This window comes from Oreochromis aureus, linkage group 8 (genome assembly GCF_013358895.1).
Source record: "Oreochromis aureus strain Israel breed Guangdong linkage group 8, ZZ_aureus, whole genome shotgun sequence".
Lineage (NCBI taxonomy): Eukaryota > Metazoa > Chordata > Actinopteri > Cichliformes > Cichlidae > Oreochromis > Oreochromis aureus.
In genome coordinates, this window is record NC_052949.1 from 23,293,364 (window position 1) to 23,315,361 (window position 21,998).

The 21,998-nt window shown below is 42.5% G+C and overlaps 1 protein-coding gene across 3 annotated transcripts; it reads left to right on the forward strand.

Moving 5' to 3' along the window:
• The first annotated feature begins 121 nt into the window (after positions 1–121).
• Positions 122–21,691, forward strand: tnrc6b (trinucleotide repeat containing adaptor 6B). 3 transcript variants are annotated; one of them, XM_031748868.2, is made up of 22 exons: positions 122–260; positions 1,891–1,980; positions 2,595–2,616; positions 2,976–3,413; positions 3,975–6,848; positions 8,907–9,071; positions 9,289–9,485; positions 9,825–9,899; positions 10,056–10,262; positions 10,471–10,590; positions 10,791–10,916; positions 12,175–12,345; positions 12,804–12,920; positions 13,091–13,286; positions 13,480–13,647; positions 13,769–13,915; positions 15,576–15,719; positions 16,487–16,576; positions 17,018–17,221; positions 17,526–17,593; positions 18,475–18,614; positions 19,189–21,691. In XM_031748868.2, exons 2-22 carry the CDS (start codon positions 1,924–1,926, stop codon positions 19,754–19,756), a joined length of 6,294 nt encoding a protein of 2,097 aa, XP_031604728.2. In that variant the 5' UTR covers positions 122–260; positions 1,891–1,923; the 3' UTR covers positions 19,757–21,691. The 3 variants fall into 3 exon arrangements, with proteins under 3 accessions (XP_031604728.2, XP_031604729.2, XP_039471923.1); XM_039615989.1 differs by lacking the exon at positions 122–260 and adding an exon at positions 285–869; XM_031748869.2 differs by lacking the exon at positions 10,471–10,590.
• The last annotated feature ends 307 nt before the right edge of the window (positions 21,692–21,998 follow it).

A 21,998-nucleotide genomic window follows, 5' to 3' on the forward strand; every position in this document is an offset into this window, starting at 1 on the left:
CACCCGACTGACTCCACAGCGCTTTGAATTTAAATTCTTCTGCACATTAGGGTTTACACTATTATAACGGTAGTGCTCACGAACCAGTACGTTATTACGCGTATATTTTCATTTTCTGCCACTTTACTTGATTCTCCGCTCAGGCGTCGCTGTTCTTGTAGCCTCGACGAATGCCTCAAAAAGCTAGAAAAAAATTCGCACTGAAGCACTTTAGCTAAGCTAGCTAGCACGCTAGCGTATCTTCATATGTGATTCCCGAGGTAAGTGGGTGAATTTTTTACATTTCTCGGCTTTGCACTGTGTCGTTGTTTGAATGCATGCGAGCGGGCTGCATCTTAGTGAAATGCCATGCCACGGCGCTTGCAAACCAAGCTAGCGCCATTAACCTGGCTACTTGTAGTTGCTGCTGTCACTGGGTAATGCTACCTTAGCTTATCTGGCTAATGTTCGGTAGCATTAGCGCCGTTTTAGCCGTATTTTTGGCACTGCGTTAGCTGAGCTGGGTATTTGGCCCTCTTATGTGTTTGCTGTGCAAGACCGCTGTGTTCACTTGATAGAGCAGTTACTGAACTTAGGTTGGTTTGAACTCGTTAATGCCTGCTATGCTCCGTGTCCACGTATTTTAGGCTGAACCCCTCCTTAACGTTAGCCTCGACGAAATATTTTATTAGCAGCAGCTGTTGAACTTGCAGCTTGTGTAAACCTGAAGGGGCAAGGATGAATGTGTCTGACTATTTCAGCTAAAGCGGATTTATTCACCCGTGTCTTCAGTTTTTGAACACGCCTTTCCATTTAAGCTCAAAGCTCAGACCTTTTTGTGCTGTGGCGTTAGCTGCCTAATGCTGGTGAGCTTGGAATAACGTTGACAGGTATGTCAGCATAAGCTGGTAGAGCTGCTGGATAGGGTTTACTATACTGCAGATCTGACACATCGAAATAACATCGTGATGATGTCTGGCTTTCTGATACTTCAGGCCTGAGATCATAAATGCCTCAGGGACAATGTCAGGTCGCTTTCCCCAAATGTAGTAATCCTGCTTTATGGAAGTGTTAAGGACACGAAGCAAAAACGAAACCAACACAAGACCGAGGCAGCCGAAGCATACCAGATTGCTTGGGTTTTGCTTTAAACGAGGAGAAAAGGAGAAAACTGACGACTTGTGTTTTAATGTGCTAACATGAAGCCAGACATGCTAATATTGCGGTTATTGCCATATTGTAATACATACATGATTTACATTTTGCGCATTCGCGGGCGCTTCCCTGGTTCCGCTCTAATAGAAATGAATGACATTTCTATCACCCTATTAAATAAACAGTATAAACCGTTCGTTTCGTTAAAAAATGGTAGAATAGCTCAGCTGTTCCATCTTCAAACTGAAAAATCTAATAATAAAATGTTTAGTTTGTCCCCGACATCCTAGGGATCATAGAGGTGCTATGGGGAATCCTAATGACAATGCATTCTTTGCTGTAGCTGAAATCTCTTAATTCATTTTATTTTATTTTTTACTTATTTATTTTTTACTTAAAGCCAGTAAAGAGTATGATCCTGGATTTGTAACTGCCAGCACACTGTCTGAAAAACAAATCTAGATTTCAGACTTTCAGTTTATCTGGTATGGGTTTCTGGATATGTAGGTCCAGTCAATCAAGCTAAACTGATTGGACCTACAGAACCTAAAGGTCAGTTTATCCAGTTGTCCAGTGGAAGTGTAGTGACAGAGATTGTGTCTGATATGCAATCAGAATTAAATGTTTTCCTTTTTTCCCTTGAGGAATAAATTTGGTTTACAGTAAAAAGCTAGAATATATAGAAACAAACTGTTGCTTGTTCTAAAATAGTTGATAGGTAATTACAATTTTGAATAGCCCGCTATTTTTTTACAGAAGAGAGGAGCATCAGGACAGGAGCAGTAGTTCATGGAAGACAAGAAAAGGAAAAAGGACGAAAAAAGGAAAAGGGAAGCCTCTCAGAAGGTGAGTGTGTTTGTCTTACCAGATTCCATGTCCTCTAGGGCAGATATACTCAAATTAAAATGAACGTTTGTATCTTGACACAGTATGCAGGCAGTAAAATTTATGCACATTCACTCATATCATTTAAAATGGCAGATCTGTATGGTTCTATTAAAGTGACTTCAGTGCTTTCTCTTATCTCAGGTGGACACATTTGAACTGTCATATTAAGGCAGTGGTTTCAACAACATTCAACAACAGCATTTAGTTTGGATTAGTTTGGAATGATCTTACATTATGCCATTTCAGCTTTTTCGGTATATATACAATCTAACTTTGTTTGACAAGATACCTGATTCATGGTCTTGGGTAATTTGGGCTTCCTGGAGCTATAGTTGCAGTTAACACTGCAGCTGTTGAACTTGTTACAATTAAATCTCTTGTCCTTAGGTCCCTAGATGTTACATTAATTTTGTGTCAACTAAATGTTGACAGATTATGTGAAAAGTGAAAGACTTTCATAATATTAAAAAAACAACAGTTTCCTTTCTTTGCCTGGAAGAAAGGAAAAAGGAAGAAAGCCAAAAACAAAAAAACAAAATTTTAACATGACTTTCTGCTTCTCTTCATTTTAGGTTGCAGAGCAAAAAAACAAAGGTAAGCAGCACAGTGATGTATTTTTATGGAGTTTGATATAAATATTTGTTGTTTGCTCCTTTTTCCAGAGCTAATCTTTAGACACTTTAGTTTTAAATGTTTTTCTTGTCTAAAAGGATTGTGATGGTATCACAGTAACATTATTATTTCTCTTTGTAATGTGTTGGACAACACTTGATGCATTTTTTTAATTTTTAAAAAAGAGCACATCCATCGATTTCTTTGTTTTATAGTCCAGTTTGCTATCCATTTCTGCCAAATACTTGATTAGAGGTTACATTTGAAGTAAATACATTTTGCGTTCTTAAAATGCACCTGTTTAAACAAATCTTTCTCTCCCCTCCCTACCCTTCTTGCAGTGCCAGACTTGACCAAGCCAGCTTCTGCCCAGTCTTCTGCTACTCAGAGCAGCTCTGCCTCCCCCAGCCCTGGACCCACCCCCTCTGCCTCCCCATCCCCAGCCACCTCAGGCCCTGGCAGTGCTGCCACCCCGTCACAGGGCGGCAACAATGCCAAGCGCCTGGCAGTGGCCAACGGACAGCCCACCTCCACCACCAGTTCTTCCTCCACCGCTGGTGGCTCCAGTGTTGCTGGAAACAGCAGTGCAAGTAGCGGAGGCGGAACTCAGGCGCCTCAGCAGCCACCGCGCTACATGCCGAGAGAAGTGCCGCCACGATTCCGCTGCCAGCAGGACCATAAAGTGCTACTGAAGAGGGGTCAGCCGCCACTGTCCTCCATGCTGCTGGGAGGGGGGGTGGGAGGAGATGGCCCCAATGCAAACATGGCTGCTGTTTCAGGTAAGTGTTAACGATGCTGTTGTTCATAAGTATTAAAGCGGGTTTATCAACTAATCACAGGGTGGTGTTTTGGTGTCTGGAGTCTCCTGTCTACTTGCTAAAGACCTGCAACCTGTGATGTGTTTGTGAAATAGAGGCTATTGTCACACATTAATTCTGGGAAATGTCAGGAAAATCAAGTTAATGGATAATCTAGATGGTTTTCTCACATGGCAGAAAACAGGAGATGGCTGATTAAACCAATATTGTTTATATTATTAGTCAAGGGTGCTACCTTGGCCATGTGTGAACAGAGCAGAGAAGATGTCTGCTCCCTCACTGTGAATTCTCAGAATAGTTTCCTGTCTGATGTGACTGACTCAAACATTTGGAGCAAATGTAAACATTTGAAACTCCACCTGGTGTGTCTCTGCATGTGTGGAAACAGCTGTTGTAAAGCACTGTCTGATCCGCAAACGTTAAAAAGCTCTATCAAAGCACAGGTCATTTACTGCATTATTTAATTTTTTTTTGACTGATGAAGAGTCTAAAGTTGCTCTTTTGTGGGATTTGCTTTTATAGATTCCGGCACAGCTGCCTCCTCATTGGCTCTCACCTCATCATCAGTTGCTGCTTCTACTACTACTTCTAATTATGCAAATTCCATGTGGGGGGCAAGCTCAGGCAGCCAGGCCTCCTCTCAGGGCAGGGAGAAGGTGATTGTTGATGGCAATGACCTAGAGGAGTGGCCTAGTATTGCTGGCAGTGATGGAGGGAGCAGCGGCAACAACGGAATGCCTGTGAATAGCATTAGTGCCTCTGGCAACCAATCCTCACCCACTTCCTCGTTCTCTTTGCCCAATGAATGTATGCAGTCGTCCAGCAGTTCAGCGTGGGTGACGGCTGCCTCCCAGGGTCATCTTGGAGGAGGTATTGCAGTAACTGCAGCTGGGCCTCTGCTACAACAGTCCTCCTCACTTTCCAAAGCCCCCGCTGTGCCAGGGAGCCATGATGCCAGTGGCTCCGTTGATGGCAGCAGTGGGATTCCAGGTGCCAACTTCAATCCAAATGCCAACCCTTCAGCCTGGCCTGCACTGGTGCAGCAGGATGGCCCCGCTGCTGTAGGTGAAGGAGGTCAGTCTTCCTTTCACCATCAGGGCCCTGGCGGGTCTGCCAACAACTCTGCTTCCCTGGGGGCAGCTGGTGTCCTGGGGGGTCACCCATCTTTATCTGTGAATCAATCAAACACCCATCAGCACCAACTTCACCAAATGCAATCCAGAGACAGAGAAATGGGTGGAGGGAATTGGGACAGTAAATCAGCGGGACCAAAAATTGCGGGGGGAGAAGGGATAGGGGGAGGAATGGACCATGGTGCGGGAGGAAGTGGGATGAGTGAAGAGCACAGCCTTGTCTCCTCATGGAGAGGCCAGCCTTCTTACCCTGCAGCTAACTCCAAAACGGGTGCCTCAAGGACTGATGGTTGGGAGAGTGGAGGAACTTGCACAGGGGTATTTGGAGCTGCAGAAGGGGATAATGGGACTTCAGGTTGGGGTTATCAAAGTTCCACAAGTGGGGTTAATGTTTGGGGTAGTGCTGGAAATGGGGGCAACATGAGTCAAACCTCTGGGGTATCTCAGGGAGGGTGGGGGTTATCGGGAGATGGTGGTGAAAGAGGGATTTCTGGTAGTGAGTGGGGTGGGAACTCTGGTGGGGTTGGTGGACCGAATCCAGGAGGTGAGGGAATGAGTGGAGTGTGCAGCAGTAACAGCAGCAGCAGTGGAGGCAGCACAGCGGGGAACCCACCCACTGCTTCCTCCTCTTCCTCAACAGCCACTACTACTACCAGAGCCTGGGACAATCAGAAAGGAGAGGGTGAAACGGGAGAATGGGGTGAGGTTGTAGGAGGACAGGGAGGACGGGGTGGATCGTCGTCCAGTGGTGGAAATTCTAGAAGTGGGGGCGCGCCTAATAGCAGCCGACCACGTCGGCAGGCAGTTAATGCAGAAGCTGCCTTACAGAGCCTGCTAAATCGCTCTGATCTGGATCCTCGGGTCCTGTCTAACACAGGATGGGGCCAGACACAGATCCGCCAAAACACAGAATGGAACATTGATGAACATGCAGGACAGAGTAAAGGTGGATCCTCATCAGCTACATCAAAACATCCACCTTCTCTCAGTGGTCCTCAATATTCTAGTGGACCTAGGACCTTAAGCACTGATTCTGTGGCTCCAGGGGTCAGCCCTTCCCTGGTTCCATCCACTGGGTCCTCTGGTGAGGGCTGGGAGAGCAGCAGCAACAGTAGCAGTAGTGGGGCTTCTTTGTCTGGGAGAGCCCCACCACCTATCGGCCCCAACATGAGAAATCTTGGCGTATCACAATCTGGGCCAGTAACTCCAACTGGACCTGGTATAGGGTCAGGAGTAGTGCCAGGATCTAGCCAACAGGGGAAAGCTACAGGCTGGGGTGGAGGAGGGATGGGGGCTGGGGATTGCCAGGAGCCCACAGGTTGGGGTAGCGATGAATATAGAGGCAGTAGTAGAGGAGAAAAAGGAGGATGGGGTGATCTTGGGCAACAAAGTGACCCTGTGACTGGAGGCTGGGGAAGAAGTCAGGATGAAAAAGGGACAGGAGGGTGGAATGACATGGGTGGGAATGGAGGGGGTGGGTGGGGATCAGAACAGAAGGCTGGGGTAGGTAAGAATTGGGGAGAGCAAGACTCCAAATTAAACAGTGGTGGAGGAGGGTGGGGAGATGAGAGAAAGAATGGAGGAGGGCACTCAGGTGGGGATTTAGGTGTGAGTGGGTGGGGAGACTGGGGTGAAAGTGCTCCCCGGAGGACCTGGGGGGCAGGGGGTACGGGTGGTGGAGGAAGTGGAGGAGGGGGTATTGGTGTTGTTGGAGGCATGGGGTCCAAACCCCAACAAAGTTGGAGTGGAGGAAACAAAATGCACCAGATGCCAAACAGCCAGTCGGGCTCCATCACAGGCCCACAGGCACAACTGCAACAGCAACAATCACAGCCCCGCAATCAGCATCCACAGCTGCACCAAGCGTTGGACCAAGGGGCTATGCAAGGGGGTGGGGGGAGGAAACTAATCTCTCAAGCCCAGAATCAGAACCAAAGCTCAGGCTGGACTTCAGGGCCCATCCCTGGTGTCTCTGGAGGAGATGGAAGTGGATCTGAACCAAGCGGCTGGGAGGAACCCTCACCGCAGTCCATAAGCCGGAAGAACGAAATAGATGATGGAACATCAGCATGGGGAGACCCAGATCATTACAAACCGGTCAACCTGTGGGATAAGAACAGTGGTCATGCAGTCCAGGGCCAGGCCCCGGCCCAGCAGCAGCAACAGCAGGGACCTCCAGTGCAGCAGCAGCCCAGCAGGCAGACTGCAGCACTTGGAGGTAACAGAGACTTCAGCACTGGACCTGGGAAGTCTTCAGCTATGGGTAAGTTATTAGGAATTGAATTTGACTAACCAGGGTGTAATCATAAGTTCCATAACTCAACCCATACAAATCCAAAACAATACCTGATATAAAATTTTAACAATTTCTCGTTCAAGTTCGTGTCCTTGTACACCTCTGTTAATTTTTTTTATCTGACTGTTTGCATTTTTTTGTCTGTTTCCACCATTGGGTCAAAATTTTCTCAAAGAGGAGTGATAAACTTATGGAGGAAACTGATCTGTCCTAGATATTGAGATTCATTGCTGGTAATCATAGCTGGCCTGAACTATGACTCAGATTCCAAACAGGACTTTTTAGTGGTATAGTTCTAGTTTTCAAGCCTGCCGCATGCTTATAATTTGTGTCACTGTTTATTATTTGTGCATTTTGAATAAGTGTCCCTCAGGGTCAGACTCAAGTCTGCATTAAGACCATTACACACTGAATGTGTTGTGCAAAAACAATGCGAAATTCAGAATTTTATGGATCCAAACCAGCCAAGTAACCTGTATACACACCAAATGTGTTGCATTTTTGCAGAAATTTTTTTTTAAAGGCTGTGAAATAAAAAATGAGGTTGGCATGAAGTGATGATGAGCTGGTCCTGATGTTTATAAAAAAGAAAATGAAGAAACAGAGATTCTGGGTTCATCCAGTTCTCACAAGAAGGCAGGAGCAGGGAGAATTTCATGGTTTGATCCAGGAGTTGAAGCTGTATCACGGCTTTCTTACGTATGAAAGGACGTCAGTGGGGCAGTTTGAACTCTTCTTGGCAGAGTTGGGAACACATCTGAGGAGGCGATGAAATAATTTCAGAGAGCTGAGTGAGCCAAAGCAGTGTTTAGCTGTGTGTCTGAGGTAAAATGGTATCATTTTATTATTTCCATATCAGTGAAAATACACTGTTGGTGTGAATGGCTGCATTAAGAATAGGTGAGTCTGAAAAATATTTTTAACGCAGAAAAATATTTATATAGATTTTATGCGCCCGTTGTGAAAGGCCTTTAAGCTGAGGAACTGCATTTGGCACAAACCACTTTAACTTTAGTTTGTACCTTTGTACACTAGCACACAGGCATACCAGTTATCATTGTTGATCACCACTCACTCGACTCACCAGATTTTTGTTCCCTTTGACTTTTTATCTTTCCCCAAATTTAAATTGAATGGTGACCATTTTGTATACACTGGAGGATTTTAAATTCACAAGTGGTTCACAAGCAGGGTTTCTGTGCAGGAAGTGTTGCCTTGTTGCAGCGAAGTCTTGAAGTGGAGGTCGGCCCACTTTAGATCAGATAAAGCCGATACAGTTAATCTGAATGTACTGTTTTCACTTTATGTGAGTGATGAAACATTTCTTCCTTTAAAAGCATTGTGTTGCTGAACTCGTTCACACCTTATACATTGTTACACATTGTAATGTGAAAATGAGAAAGCTCTTATTTGTACAATGATTTATTTTTATCTTTTTTGGAATAAAAATGATCCCATTGGTTAGTAAGATTTTCTTGTGGTAAAACACAAGGAAATTGTATTAAATGTACTGAAATCAAAACAGTTTTCTGTATAATTGCTTTGTATAAATTTATATTTGTTCATTGCTTAAACAGCAGTTTGAAGAAGCTAAATTATGCCAGCAAAAATTACTGTTTGGATGAAATGAACAAATCAGAAATCCACTGTTGAACGTGCAGTTTTAATGGGACAACTGTCATATAGGTCATCACTGAAGTTTAGTGTTATAAGATAGCAGCTCAGCCATGGGAAAATAGTCAACCAAGCAGCAGCTTGTCGTTTTTGCAGTCGCGACTGTGGAACCACAGTAGCAGTGAAGCGTCATTGCTGACTGATAGCGGAAGCCAGTATGGTTGCAGACAAGACACTTTGATTTTTGGATCAGTGAGCCAGACCACATGAAGCCATGAACTGTTCAAAGAAGTGTCCTTTGTGATGACTTTTACAATTTTTTTTCCCCCTGTAAAAACAAACAAGTAAACATTGATTAAAAGAAGCCTCTTTCTTGTTTCTCACCTTAACCATGCCCATGTGTATCTGCAGGTCCATCAGGCTGGGGGAGCACTTCCCCAACTAGTCCTACAGTAGACAATGGCACAGCAGCTTGGGGGAAGCCTAGTGATGCTCCTACTGGTTGGGGAGACCCTGATGATGCTGGAGGGAAGACAACATGCTGGGGAAACCCTTCTTCAAATCCCATCAAATCTGGTCAGAAAACCAGTTTTAAACGAAACCACATGTGTTTGAAATGAATCACAAGTGTTAGTCATGCAGTCTGATTCTGAGGTTGGCATTGGTTGTACCAGGTTTTGTTATGGTGCATGATGCAGTAGACACACAACTAAAGTATTTGTATTTATAGAAATGTTGTTTTCTAATGGCTTTAATCATAATCTGCTAATGGCTTGTAACGTTTATGCTGCAGGTTCAAAGACTATGCAAGATGGCTGGGGGAACAAAGAGAGCCCTGTGGCAGCCTCACGTAACCCAAGCTGGGAGGATGAGGAGGAAGGTGGCGGCATGTGGAATAGTACTGGCTCCCAGGGAAGTGGGTCTTCTTGGGGACAGGGAAGCAATGGTGGCTGGGGTCAGAGCCACACTGGGAAGAAACCCAGCAGTAAGGTGGGTTACTGTTGGGGAAGTTGATCTCTATAAAGGAAAAATGCACATAAAGTAGAATTATTAAAAATCAAAACGATAATATCTGAGGTCTTCAACCTAACTGGAAGGACAGATGTACTTAACAGGTTGTTCTGTTATTAAAAAAAATTACATTATTTGAAGTCATTTCATGATTATTTTTTTAATATATTTATTTAGCCATCATTTAGACTTGTAAACAGAGTGTTAAGATAAACATACTTAATTGAATTAGTCCCACAATTGGAATGCTTTGTTGTGAATTCTTATAACAAAAAAATCTTTAAAGTCACCTTTGCTCTCCTCGTATTTGTCTCTTAGGGCCCATTGAAGGCTGGTGGAGGAGAGCCATGGATGGGCCCCATTAACAGACAGTTCTCTAACATGGGGTTGCTGGTAAGATAAAAACATTCTTGGCATTTTACTTCTTGTTGTGGTAGGAATTCATACTAAAAATTAACATAAATTACATTTGACACGTTGTAGTGTTCTGTACAGTGAGTGTTAAAGGCAGTGCTCATGATGGTGAAATTGGGTTTCTTTGTTGGACAGAATGATGATCCCAGTGGCCCAAACATTGACCCAACTTCAGGTTCTATCCAGGACAAGAAAATAGAGATGGATAAAAGAGGCATGGGAATGACTGATTACAATGGAGACATGAGGAAGGGAGGAAGAGGAGGAAGTGGGGGAGTGTCTTATCGTCCTCCTGGTTCCAAAGAGGCAGCACCTGGGGATGCTGGGATTTACTATGAAAAGGTGATGCCTCATTACCATGTTAGTAGTTTTTGTATCTCGTGTCGTTCATGTCTAGTTAACATGTTGTCTTTTATCATAAATTTTTCCTCTTGTGATTCTACCTTTTCTTCCTGCCTGTTCCATTTGCCTCATTTCTCCTTTCCTCATTCTTCCCCTACACCATAATATACCACCAAAACTGGTCTTCCACTGGCTGTCACTGTGACAGACATTGCCTTTGATCAATCAGGATGGGTGCCTTGGGGAGGAGGGTCCTTGCTCTCTGTACTCTCCACCCTCTGTCTACAAGCCCCATTCCCTCTTCAACCACTCTATCCCCTTTAGACAAGTAAGATAATCACTCCTTTTGTTTCTGCCCTAATGTCTTTAAAGTCCTTGTATCAGTCTTCTGTTTTCATTAGATGTTCATAAATATGAAAAGTTTTGCATCCACCTTCTGTCACATTCTGCTTAATTTTTTAAGATTTTCACATACTATGTCCTCCGCTCTAGGTCATCTGACATTTAATTTTCTGTCTTTGATCACAGGCTGGTCACAATATCTTTGGCAGTAGTGGAGGAATGGCCCAGTCAAGACATCAGCCAAGTATCCCGCAGATAAACCAGTCACCAGGGATACGAGCGCAAGTGCCTCATCAGTTCCTGTCACCTCAGGTATTAAAAAAAATTCCTCTTCTCTGCTGATAGATTAGGGGTGTCAAACATAAGGGCTTGGGGCTAGAATCGGCCCCCCGAAGACTCCAATCCAGCTCACTGGAAGAGTTTTACAACTTTTCGTATTGATAAAGACCTCCCCCATTGGCATTGATATTACACCAAAGTAATTAGCTTGTATATAAACAATTAAATGACAGAAAAGTTCCTGTTTTTCCACTACCTACTATAGAAGGGTTTTTGTTTTTTTTGTTTTTTATATATATAGGATAGTCTAGGCAATGAGCTACCAGAACTTATTCTGTAAGTTTACACATTTATTTAGAAAAACTGAGACCTGTTTTTGAAATTGTACTTCATTTTCTTATATTAAGAAATTTCAGGCACTAAATGTTTACTTAAATGTCTTTATTCTGTTAGAAAGGGGAGATTAACTGATCCAGCCAACTTAAAGATCAAAGTAGGCTATGTGGTGTAAAATTTAGTTTGACATCTGCGCCATACATTAAACCATTCTCATTTTGTACCATGTTGTTTTTATTGTTTATATCTGATGTAGTTGATACAAATGCAGAATGATTTCAACTCGGAAACTGTTTTAAAGTCTGTATTTTTCTTTGTAAACCAGATTTGCCTTGTAGCTGGTGTTATGTAACAAAATACTCATATTCTAGAGCCCTGCATTTTCTAGCATTGCTCAGTTGGGTTAGAATACATACATACATGGATACATACATTACTTATGTAAATACTTAAGGAGTCTTAAGTAAAAAGTAATGTGCTAATGTAGCATACATCATTCCTTATGTTCATAGATCTGCTGATCTGTCTGTAGATTTGGTTGGTGTCCAGTCATCTCTCCTTTTTTACAATACAGGATTGTCAGTTAAGCAACTCTTGCTCAACGTTCACATTTAAGTGAAAGCGATCAAAAGCCTTGTAACCTGCTGCACTTAGCGAGACTATAAGCGTTATTAAATGGTTAAAATTTTAATATGACCATACATTACAATTTCTGTTAAAAGTTAGAAATATTATGTATTTAGTCAGTTTTAGTTTTTACAAAAAAAAAAAATCAGCATTTCAGACTGGAAAAGATTTCATGAAGCTTTTCGTCAGTGCATCTCTGTCACCAACTGATGAGACCATGTAAGGGATTGAATGTTGATCAGGAAGAAGCTAATGTACTTGCTTATGGTTACAGGAAAGCAAAATGTTTCTGTGGTAACAGGTGTGCCCGTCTGCTGTCTGTCTCTAGGTGCCAGGCTCTGTGCTGAAGCAGATGCCCCCTCCCAGTGGGAACATGGGGGGAGTTGGTGGTGTGGGAGGGGTGGCAGGAGTTGGGGGAGGTGTGTTCCCTCCGCAGCTGTCCCCCCAGCATATTGCAATGCTCAGCAGCATCTACCCACCTCACATCCAGTTTCAGCTGGTGAGAAGCAGCATTATATGTCTCTGAAGGCTACTGCAGGGCTCCAGCACACATCTGCTAAGGGCATAGGCAAGGCTGTACGCAGCCACTGGAGAATCTGATCTGTACTTTTCGTACGCCACCATTACCAAGGCGTCATTCCCTCTCATTGTTACTTTGTCATATGTGTGACTAATTTTCATGCATATTTTGTGTGACACAGTCAGATTATATATGAAATTATGTAGCCAAATTAGACTAAACACCAGTAATAGCTGAAAGGAAATTTGATTTTTTTTTTTTTTTTATAACACTGAAACCGTTAAATCCATTCAAATATTATTGCAGTATGAAGGATATAAAACAAAATGCGACCTAAAACTGGTCACATTTTGAACTTCCAAAAATATTGTTCTTAATTCTTTTTTCTTTATGTTGCAATCTCACGTCCTTTTGCATCTTTTTCAATGTTCGTTCAGGCTTGTCAGCTCCTCCTCCAACAGCAGCAGCAGCCGCAACAACAGCAGCAGCAGCAGCTACTGCAAAACCAGAGGAAGTTCACACCAAACACACGTCAGCAGACTGACCCTCAGCAGGTATACACACACACACACACACACACACACACACACACACACACACACACACACACACACACACACAGACTTCTCTCTTCCTTTTTGTTCTTTTTTTGTTTGTTTTGTTTTTGTTTTTTTTACTTCCACCTCTTCAATGATTGTTCTTGTTTTTTGTTACATCATCTCAGCTGGCCAGGATCATGGCGGTGCTCCAGCAGCAGAGGCAGGTCGGGGGGTTAAGCGGCAGCTCCAAACTATCCCCCTCCCACCATGGTGGAGGTGGAGGAGGGGGTCCTAAACTGCCTGGGGCTGATCCCCTGTCCCACCCAGGCCTGGCAGCATCTGTGGCTGACCTACACCAAAAAAATCTAGGACCATACTCTGGTAAACAATTACTTTTTAAGTAAGAAATTTCCTAAAACTGTTGCAGAAAATCAGCTCAACATCGATGCTGAAATATTTTTTCATTCTGAAATTAACTGAATGTAGTGTAGGTTGGTATTTTTTATTGCAGCGGTGGATTTACTTTACTACATATGTGTTAAAACAAAATAACCTTTGTAATATTTCTCTTCAGGGTTTGGCTCTGGGGTGAACCTTACAGGTCTGGACCTAGGTGGCTCTGTGGTGGGGGGGCCTGGAGCCATGAAGGACCTAGGGAGTCAGCAGTCCCGTTTCAAGTGGATGATGGAGGGAAACTGTTCTCCAGACACTTCCTCATCTGAGAATGCATTTCATAAAAATGGTGAGATTATATTTTTTTTGCAAATGAGTTCATAGTGCAGGAGGCTGTTGAGGCAGAAAGGGTTAATAAGATTAGCTGTCAAGTCGCATCTTAAAGTGATTGCTCTCTTTCTACCTACCAGGTCCTGTCACCCCCATAAAGATGCCAGGGGGCTCACCATATTCGCAGTATGACATGATGGTTGGAGAAGGGCTGAGTGACAACTGGCATCGCACCCCTGGCAACAAGATGTGTGCCAAGCCTGCCTCCACACCAAGCTGGCCCCCTGGTTAGTGACTACCTTAAATCAAGATAATGATTATCAAATTTGAAGATTATGTTATTACGAATGTGCACTTCATGTAATGAGGACATGAAACACAACATGTATTACCTCTAATTTACACCATGGACACCTACTTAAAAAAAAAACCTGTCACACATTATCAGTCTGTGAAACTAGATTTAAAAATTCAATGTTTTAAGTTAGTTTTTAGAGCAAATCTTCTCAATGACATCACTGTGTTGGTTGGTTGCTGTTAATAGCCCTCCATTGGTTTATGTCAGCTAAATAGTGACAGAACCATTAACCTAGTGGAAAACAAGGAAACCAAAACTAAAAAGTACTCTAAGGGGGTCACTTTTGTGCAGCAATGAGCTTTTCTCTCTTTTCTCTTAAGTGGTTCTTTGTCGATGGCTAGCTAAGCTGAAATTGGAGAATCTACCCATTAGCCATAATGCTAGAGTTTATAGAGCACTTTATAAATGAGGACTGTGTGCGGAAAAGGATGGCTGAGACTAACAAGCTGAAGTCTGATGCTGGCCCTGCTGTGTTTAATTTTGCCTTTGTAGGTGTACAGATTCTCCCACCTGGCCAGCTAACACAAGAATTACCTGTGCACTGCAAGGAGATGGCCGGGCAGTGCTATAAACAGTACTTAATTAGTATTAATAAAAGCCAAAAAATTAAGTTTGATCATTGTACTCAGCATGATTCTAATAGACTACACTCAGTAAATGATTGTGAAAAGAATAACCACAATGCTTAATTTTGTTACATTTTATTTTCATTACTGTCACTGCCAGCTGACCACAGGAAAAGTAGTTGACGTTCACAACACTGAACAACATTTCAGGAGACCAGTAAAGCTCCTGTCTCAACAAAATTGAAGTCTTAAATAGTCTTACATGTGACTTTAGCCGTTTAACTATTAGCAATTACCCAATGGTCACTTTAGAGTCTGTTCTCCTGTCTTAATTGCCAACTACTGCAAGTTTGCAGTAGCTTACTAACTAGCAGGTATACTAGTTTTGAACACTTGTTAGTCAAACAGCATCTGTGGATGTGATTTTCAGCTTTAAAATTACCAGCTTTTTAAAATTTCAGTTTAATTCGACATCTCCAACAAAAGCCAAGCTATTGTTAGAATAAGTGTACCGGCTGTTGACTGTCTCCACACAGACTTCACACAGGGACCATGTTGCTACTTCCAAAATGTCCCTCTCACAGCAGAGTATCTGGTAAGGGTGGGTAGGGCTTTGCAGACTGACTCGCTCATTGGTGGTATCTCTGTGCAGTGTCCATACCTGTATAAGGTGGTGTTTCTCAACCCCTCTGCACCTCCTTATAGCACCAGTTGTTAATTTGAGTTATTTTTTGATATAAATGTCTTTCCTGCTTACTGGCTTGAAAACATAAACCATAAGGTGTCAAAGGTAGTTTATCAAATCATTTGTCAGTGCCATCTTCTGCCAACTACCTGTTAATTTGGCTTTCTTCTCCTCTGTATTAAGCTAACCACTTGTTCTGTTTTCTTGTTCAAAGTAAATTACAACTCTTAATTTTGTATAAAGCCTGCTAAAATGTGCCGTTTCATGTCTTCTTTAAGCCTGTAGGGTTAAATTTTAGGAACAGGCTTTAACGGACCACATGTTTGTTTTTTCTTCAGAGTTCCAGCCTGGTGTGCCATGGAAAGGAATTGACCGTGTTGATCCTGAGTCTGACCCCTACATGACCCCAGGGAGCATGATGGGAAACACAGTGCCACCCACTCTCAATGATACAGAGCACCAATTGTTACAAGACAATACTGGTTAGCATTTAACGTGTTGACACCTAGGGCTGTTCGATATAACGATATATATCGGATGACGATATAAAAACGTCTATCGTTTCATTTTACGCTATCGTTTGTTTCGTGGTGTCGCATTTAATATAACCACATAAACAGGCGTTGTGGTTAGTTGTGCTCCTTTTTTGTTCCACATACAATGGCGAGCTCCAAAATTATATTTTTCATCTCATCTGCATTACTGAGCAGGTATGAGAACATTCAATTTAGTTTTTTCACATAGATCAGTGTTTTTCTGCTAGTGCAAGTGGGTTTGTTTTCACAGTAAACTTGGTCACAGCCTGCTGACACAGATTTTTCCCTCTTGTGTTTTCCCTTATCTGACTAATTGGAAACAAGTGCTTAAAACTGAAACTAATGGCTTTTCTAAAGGTTTAAAAGGAAGTTTTTGTTTTGTTTTGTTTTCTTCCACTGTGATTGATTTCATAGTCTGAGAGAATCACTGGGTTTTTTCCAGGATGTTGTAATGTTGTTGCAACTTTGATATAAAAAGGTGTCATGAGTGTCACTTCTGTGGTGATTCGGTGCTATATGACATGAAATAGAAAATTAATCTTCGTTGGATTCATATGTTGTTTTCCAAATTTTGCTGATGTTCACTTGGCATGTATAAAAAGCAGTTTGACATTGGAAAGGTGCAATTTAAGCTCTACATATTTTACATGGAGGCTGTTTTTGGCATGGTTTATGGTCATTCATTTTGTGCTTCTCACTGTCTTTGTATGTAGATTCCACCCCTCCCCTCAACACCTTGCTGCCTTCACCTGGTGCCTGGCCCTACAGTGCCTCAGACAGTCCCCTCAACGCACACAACTCAGGTAACCACACGCATGAACATATACCATCTTCCTTCTGGGCTTTTGGTTAATCTATCTACGTTTGCATTTTTAAGTCATAATTTCTGGTAATAGTGAATTGTCGGGTTATTAATAAACTCTACTTGAAGAGAACGTAAATGAAGTAGTGAAAGAATTTGCGATCTACATTTGAATTCGATTTGATTGCTTTGAAGGTCACAATTTTAACAGATTCTGGTTTAAATGTTATTCTGCAGCTACTTGGATAATTTGCAGTGAAATCTGGACAGCACTAAAATATGTTAGAAAATTCTAGTCCTGGAAAACCATGGACATCAGGGAGTAGCTTTGTAATGAACCAGTCAAGAGAATATGGAATATATGTGTTGCTCCTTACATTAATACACTGTCTGCAGATATTTTAAAGTCTCTGTCTTGCCTGTGTCCTTTTGTCTCCTACAGCAAAGTACACAGAATACAAGACCAGCTGGCCCCCAGAGCCCATTGGACCTAAGTCTTGGAAAGCCAGTCGTGGCAGCAGCCAGACCCAGTTATCCCGCCCACCTCCAGGCCTAGCCAGTCAAAAGCAGCCATCGCCTTCCCCTTGGTCAGGAGGAGCCCCTCGATTGGCTGGCCGCAGCTGGAGTAGTGGCTCGAACAGCACTGGTAACGCTGTGACTAATTTTTCATGCTGTTTTGGTTTTCCCCTTTTTGCCTTTGAACACAGTACTTTTTAAAATGTTTAGTCAGGAGATTTAAAAAAAAAAAATGTCTTTGATTACTGAAAGTGTTATTTTGAGCTAAAGAATCCATTTATATTTCATTTGGAAGATTAAGTGAGGCTCAGTTCATGCAGTGGTAAAGTTATTCATCATTTATTTTGAGAAACTGGGAGGAAAAATAAAATTACACTCCGTGGAAGAATCCTCTTACTAAGACTATTCTTCTCCTCGTTTTCTTTTCCGTGCAGGCTCGACCTGGAGTGACGGCAGCTCTCGAGAAAGCTGCTGGTTGGTGCTCAGCAACCTCACGCCACAGGTACACAAACACGCGCACACACAAGCAGATGTGTAGAAAAAGAATTTCTCAAAATGCAGAGAAGAAAACAAATAAAATTATTTGTTAATTAATTCCAACTGCTTAGTCCATTTCACATTTGTATTAGCGGCGGTGGGAGCTGAGACTAAAGCAGCCTCCTCCACCTCCGCTTCGGGTATCTCTAGCACTCCCACTCCCAGATCGCCAGATCAGAGATGTTGTCTCGCCCAATCCTAATCACGTGCCTGAACAAGTAGAACTGGATGCTCGAAATAATCTGTATTGTTGTAGAGTCTTTAACTTAAAGTGCTTTTAAGGCAACAGTTGTGATTTGGTGCTGCATAAATAAAATTGAACTGAATTGGAGGAGCAGCAGGTCTACTCAGACCACCTCCTGGTTTTCTGAATTTCTCTGCTGAACATGGAGAACATGGAGTCCAGTATTGACCACCCAAAGCATCTTTTGACAATTTTTTATTTTATTTTTTTTAATTCCTCATGATCACCATCTCTGTTGCCTTCCTTAACTCTTGGTGTGGTGCTGTTGTGGAAGCACACCTTGTAAGGTCTAGTGATCCCCAAAGCTATCTTAGCTGGAGCTAAAGGCTTCTGATACACCAAACAGACCTGTGATTATTATCCAGACTTATATGATCCTCTATGAACCAGGGAAATCACCACCTATCTCTACAGCCAGCCCAACAAAATCTAGTTAGACAGCCTGAAACTGCAGTGAAGGTCCATCATGGTTGTCCCTGATTTTGGCAGTGCTGTGTTTCAGTGTGTGAAACACAGCACATTTAAAAATCCCAGTCTGTTTGACATCTTAACCTATTACTGTCCTTTTAAGTTCTTTTTCATCTACTTGTTTTTTACTACAGATTGATGGATCCACTCTGAGAACCATCTGCATGCAGCACGGGCCGTTGTTGACCTTTCACCTTGGCCTGACCCAGGGTACTGCTCTGATTCGCTACAGCTCCAGACAAGAGGCAGCCAAGGCTCAGAGTGCACTTCACATGTAAGGAATTATTTTGATAACATCTTTTTAAAGTAAATCTCATATATGTTTGGAAATAAACTAAAGCAGCGTCTTGGCTTAGCTTAATGTATTGACTAGACGTGGTAGCAAATGGCTAGCTTGGTTTTATCCACCAGATACAAAAACCATCTACCAGTAAATCTAAAGTTCAGCATTATATCGTCCCAGTTTGTTTCATAATTGAGCATTTTCTCTGTAAAATATCATAATGCTTGGCTTTCAAGAGTAGCAAAGATCCCTGTTACTTATCCCTGGAAAATTAACCTAAAGTGTTAAACCACTGAGTGTTGTTTTTACAATAAAGCTTAGAAAATTTAGAGGTGATCTGGATCCTGCAGAAAGAACAAGCCTAGTTATTTTCACTTGCTCACAAACTTGATGTGTAGCAAACGATATCCTGGTATAGTTTCACTTTTTACTGTTGTGTAGACTATACATGACAAACTGAGTGTTAAACTTTTGTTTGCAGTTCATTTTGAGGCTGAAAAACCTTACAAGCTTTTGAGGCACTTCAATTATTACAAGTGTATAACGGACTTTCTGTTTACTCCAGGTGTGTTCTGGGTAACACAACCATCTTAGCGGAGTTTATGAGTGAGGAAGATGTGGCTCGCTACATTGCACATTCCCAGGCTGGAGGAGCAGGAAGCGGAGGAACTGCACCCGGCTCCCAAGGCTCCGGGCCTACAGCAACCTCCACAGTTGGGGCTAACAGTAACGGAGGGAGCTGTGAGAGAGGTGGAGCAGGAGGAAATGGTGGGGTAGGAGGAGTAGATGGAGCATCCACAGTCGGAGGGGCAGGAAATGGAGGAGCTGGGTCTTCCAGTTCTGCATGGCAAAGTCTAGAAAGCACAGGCAGCTCGTCGGACCAGTCTGCCACCCAGGGGCCCGGATTGGGCATTTTCACCCAATGGAGCACCAACGGCACCGGGATAGGTGGGGCTGGAGGTGTGGAGGCCGGAAGGCAGGGTCTGTGGGGAAGTGTGGGTGGGATGGGGGGGACAGGGTACCCCAGCAGTAGCCTCTGGGCTTCTCCGGCGCTTGAGGATCGTCACCAGATGGGCAGCCCCGCCTCGCTGCTTCCAGGGGACCTGCTGGGCGGGGGGGCCGACTCCATCTGAGGGGCCAGCTGACACACACGTTTTACACCTAAGGTGAAACACGTCACGCTCTGCATTGACGTGGAGAAAAAAAAGCTACACTGGTCATCCAACATAGACACTCAACAGTCATACTACACACAAGCTACATGCACACATTACTTTCACACAGACATTAAACCGCCTAACTTTAAATGAAGACAACAGTAAAACTTGAACCGGGGGAAAAAGGTGAAATCCATTAAACTCTTTCGGACGTAACTGGATAGCTCTTTGTCTTTTTACTTCAGACCACACACCTGCATTCAGAGACCCAATCACTCAGGCATGCACTGTAGACAGGCTCAGCCAGAGTCCTACACGTCAACAAGTTTAGCTATTGCTGTTTTTAGTGTGCCACTTTTTTTAATTTTATATTGCTATTTAATGGTCAAATCTCAAAAGTCAGACATGCAGACTGAGCCCTCCTAGACCTGGCTGGCATACTTCTGAGTTCCCATTTTTGGAAGCTTGAGAGCGGGAAGGATCGGGACTTTATAGAAAATCTGGGACAGCGCCACACTACTGAGTCAAATGGACGATCAGCAACGTTTGAGATGCGCAAAAGGAAAGAGTCTTTTTAGTAGGTACCGACACATCTACATTGGTGGGAATATGCCATCACTATGGGACCCAGGGTGGGGAAAACAAACAAAATCAAACAAAAAAAACAACATTAGCCAAACTTGCACTAAATGCCTCTGGGTTTGTTGTTGACGCATCCTTCCACAAATCCCTCCATTTTTGAAAGAGAGCTACAACACAACTACATAGACCTTAAAGAACAATTAAATGTTACAGCAGCAGTGGCCTTGGCTAACACCCAGTGGCCACCCACCCTCCATGTCAACAGCATCATCACACCTTTTCATCAGTTACACACTGCTCTTATATTTGACAAGCAAAATTGTATCTCCTTGTCAATGTACGTTGGTTGTTTATCAGTTTGTTTTCTGTTTTAAAAGAAAAGAGAAATGTGTGGAAAAAAAACAGTGGAAATCCAGAGATGTCCTCTTATTTGCCCTTCAAACACTGACCTCGCTATTGTATTTTTTCTTACTCAAGAAATCAAGTTGGTTATTATATATTGTCATGATGTAATGGTGACTATGATCACATATTTACTCGCTGTACAAGGTGCCCTCCTGCCTGCCTGTGTGTGCATGAACTGAGTGTTGACAGTTACGACCGAATGGAGAAGGATGTGATTATGACGACAATTATATCGGGAGTGTCTGTGTTATTGCTGCAACATTGAATGTTTTTTTTTTTCTTTTTCTTTTTTCTTGTCCATGAGAGATTCATGAGAAGTGCTTGCGTGCGTGTGTGTGTGTGTGTGTGTGTGTGTGTGTTTGCTTTTGAACACTTATCTTCTCCAGTCAGGGAAGTGAATAGATGTTAATCTGACAGCTTGCATTTGAGAGAAAGACTGTGTGTGTGTGTGTGTGTGTGTGTGTGTGTGTGTGTGTGTGTGTGTGTGTGTGATATATACACATTTTTGTGTGCTTGACTGGATGTTGTGATAGCTAAAAAGTTCAAAACATTGGCACTATTGCATATGTCTCTTAAGTTGTGTTTTTAGCCGCATTTTGTTCCCGTTTGTATTTTTTTTCTTCTTTTAAATGCAATAAGAGAATATTTTGTTTTTAAGACGAAGCAACCAACCGAAGGCATTTTTATTAAGATGCCACATCTTACCATACCAAGCTGAGCTGGAACAGTGTTTTACAGACACGTTAAAGACATTTTATGTTTTACTGTATTTCTTTTTATTATGTATCAGTTTAAATTAAGTCAGTCTTTATTATCACTCCTGTTCAGGATGTTTTCCTTTTTTTCAGATGTTACATTAAAGGAGAGGAAATTAATTTAAAGCAGAAAAGAACAAGATAATAAAGGTTGAATTGAAGCACCGTCTTTTTTTTCACTTTGTCTGTGCCTCTGAGTGGTTTTGTTGAGAAGTAGAGGTTGGCATAGAACGTTATTTGTGTTTTCAGGTTGTTTTTTCCCCTAAGAATCTTAAATTGATGAACTAAATTGATTTTCTGTAATAGGAAGGAATTTTATGTTTTTTTTTTAAAAAAGGTTATAATCCCTGAACTCACAAAGCACATCTTTGGACTTAAATCTTACGCCAATTATGATCTCACTATCAAATGTCTTAATAGGATAAAATGAAGTGTTGACATTTACAGGGGTGAAATGTCAGCTGGCATCAAAATGT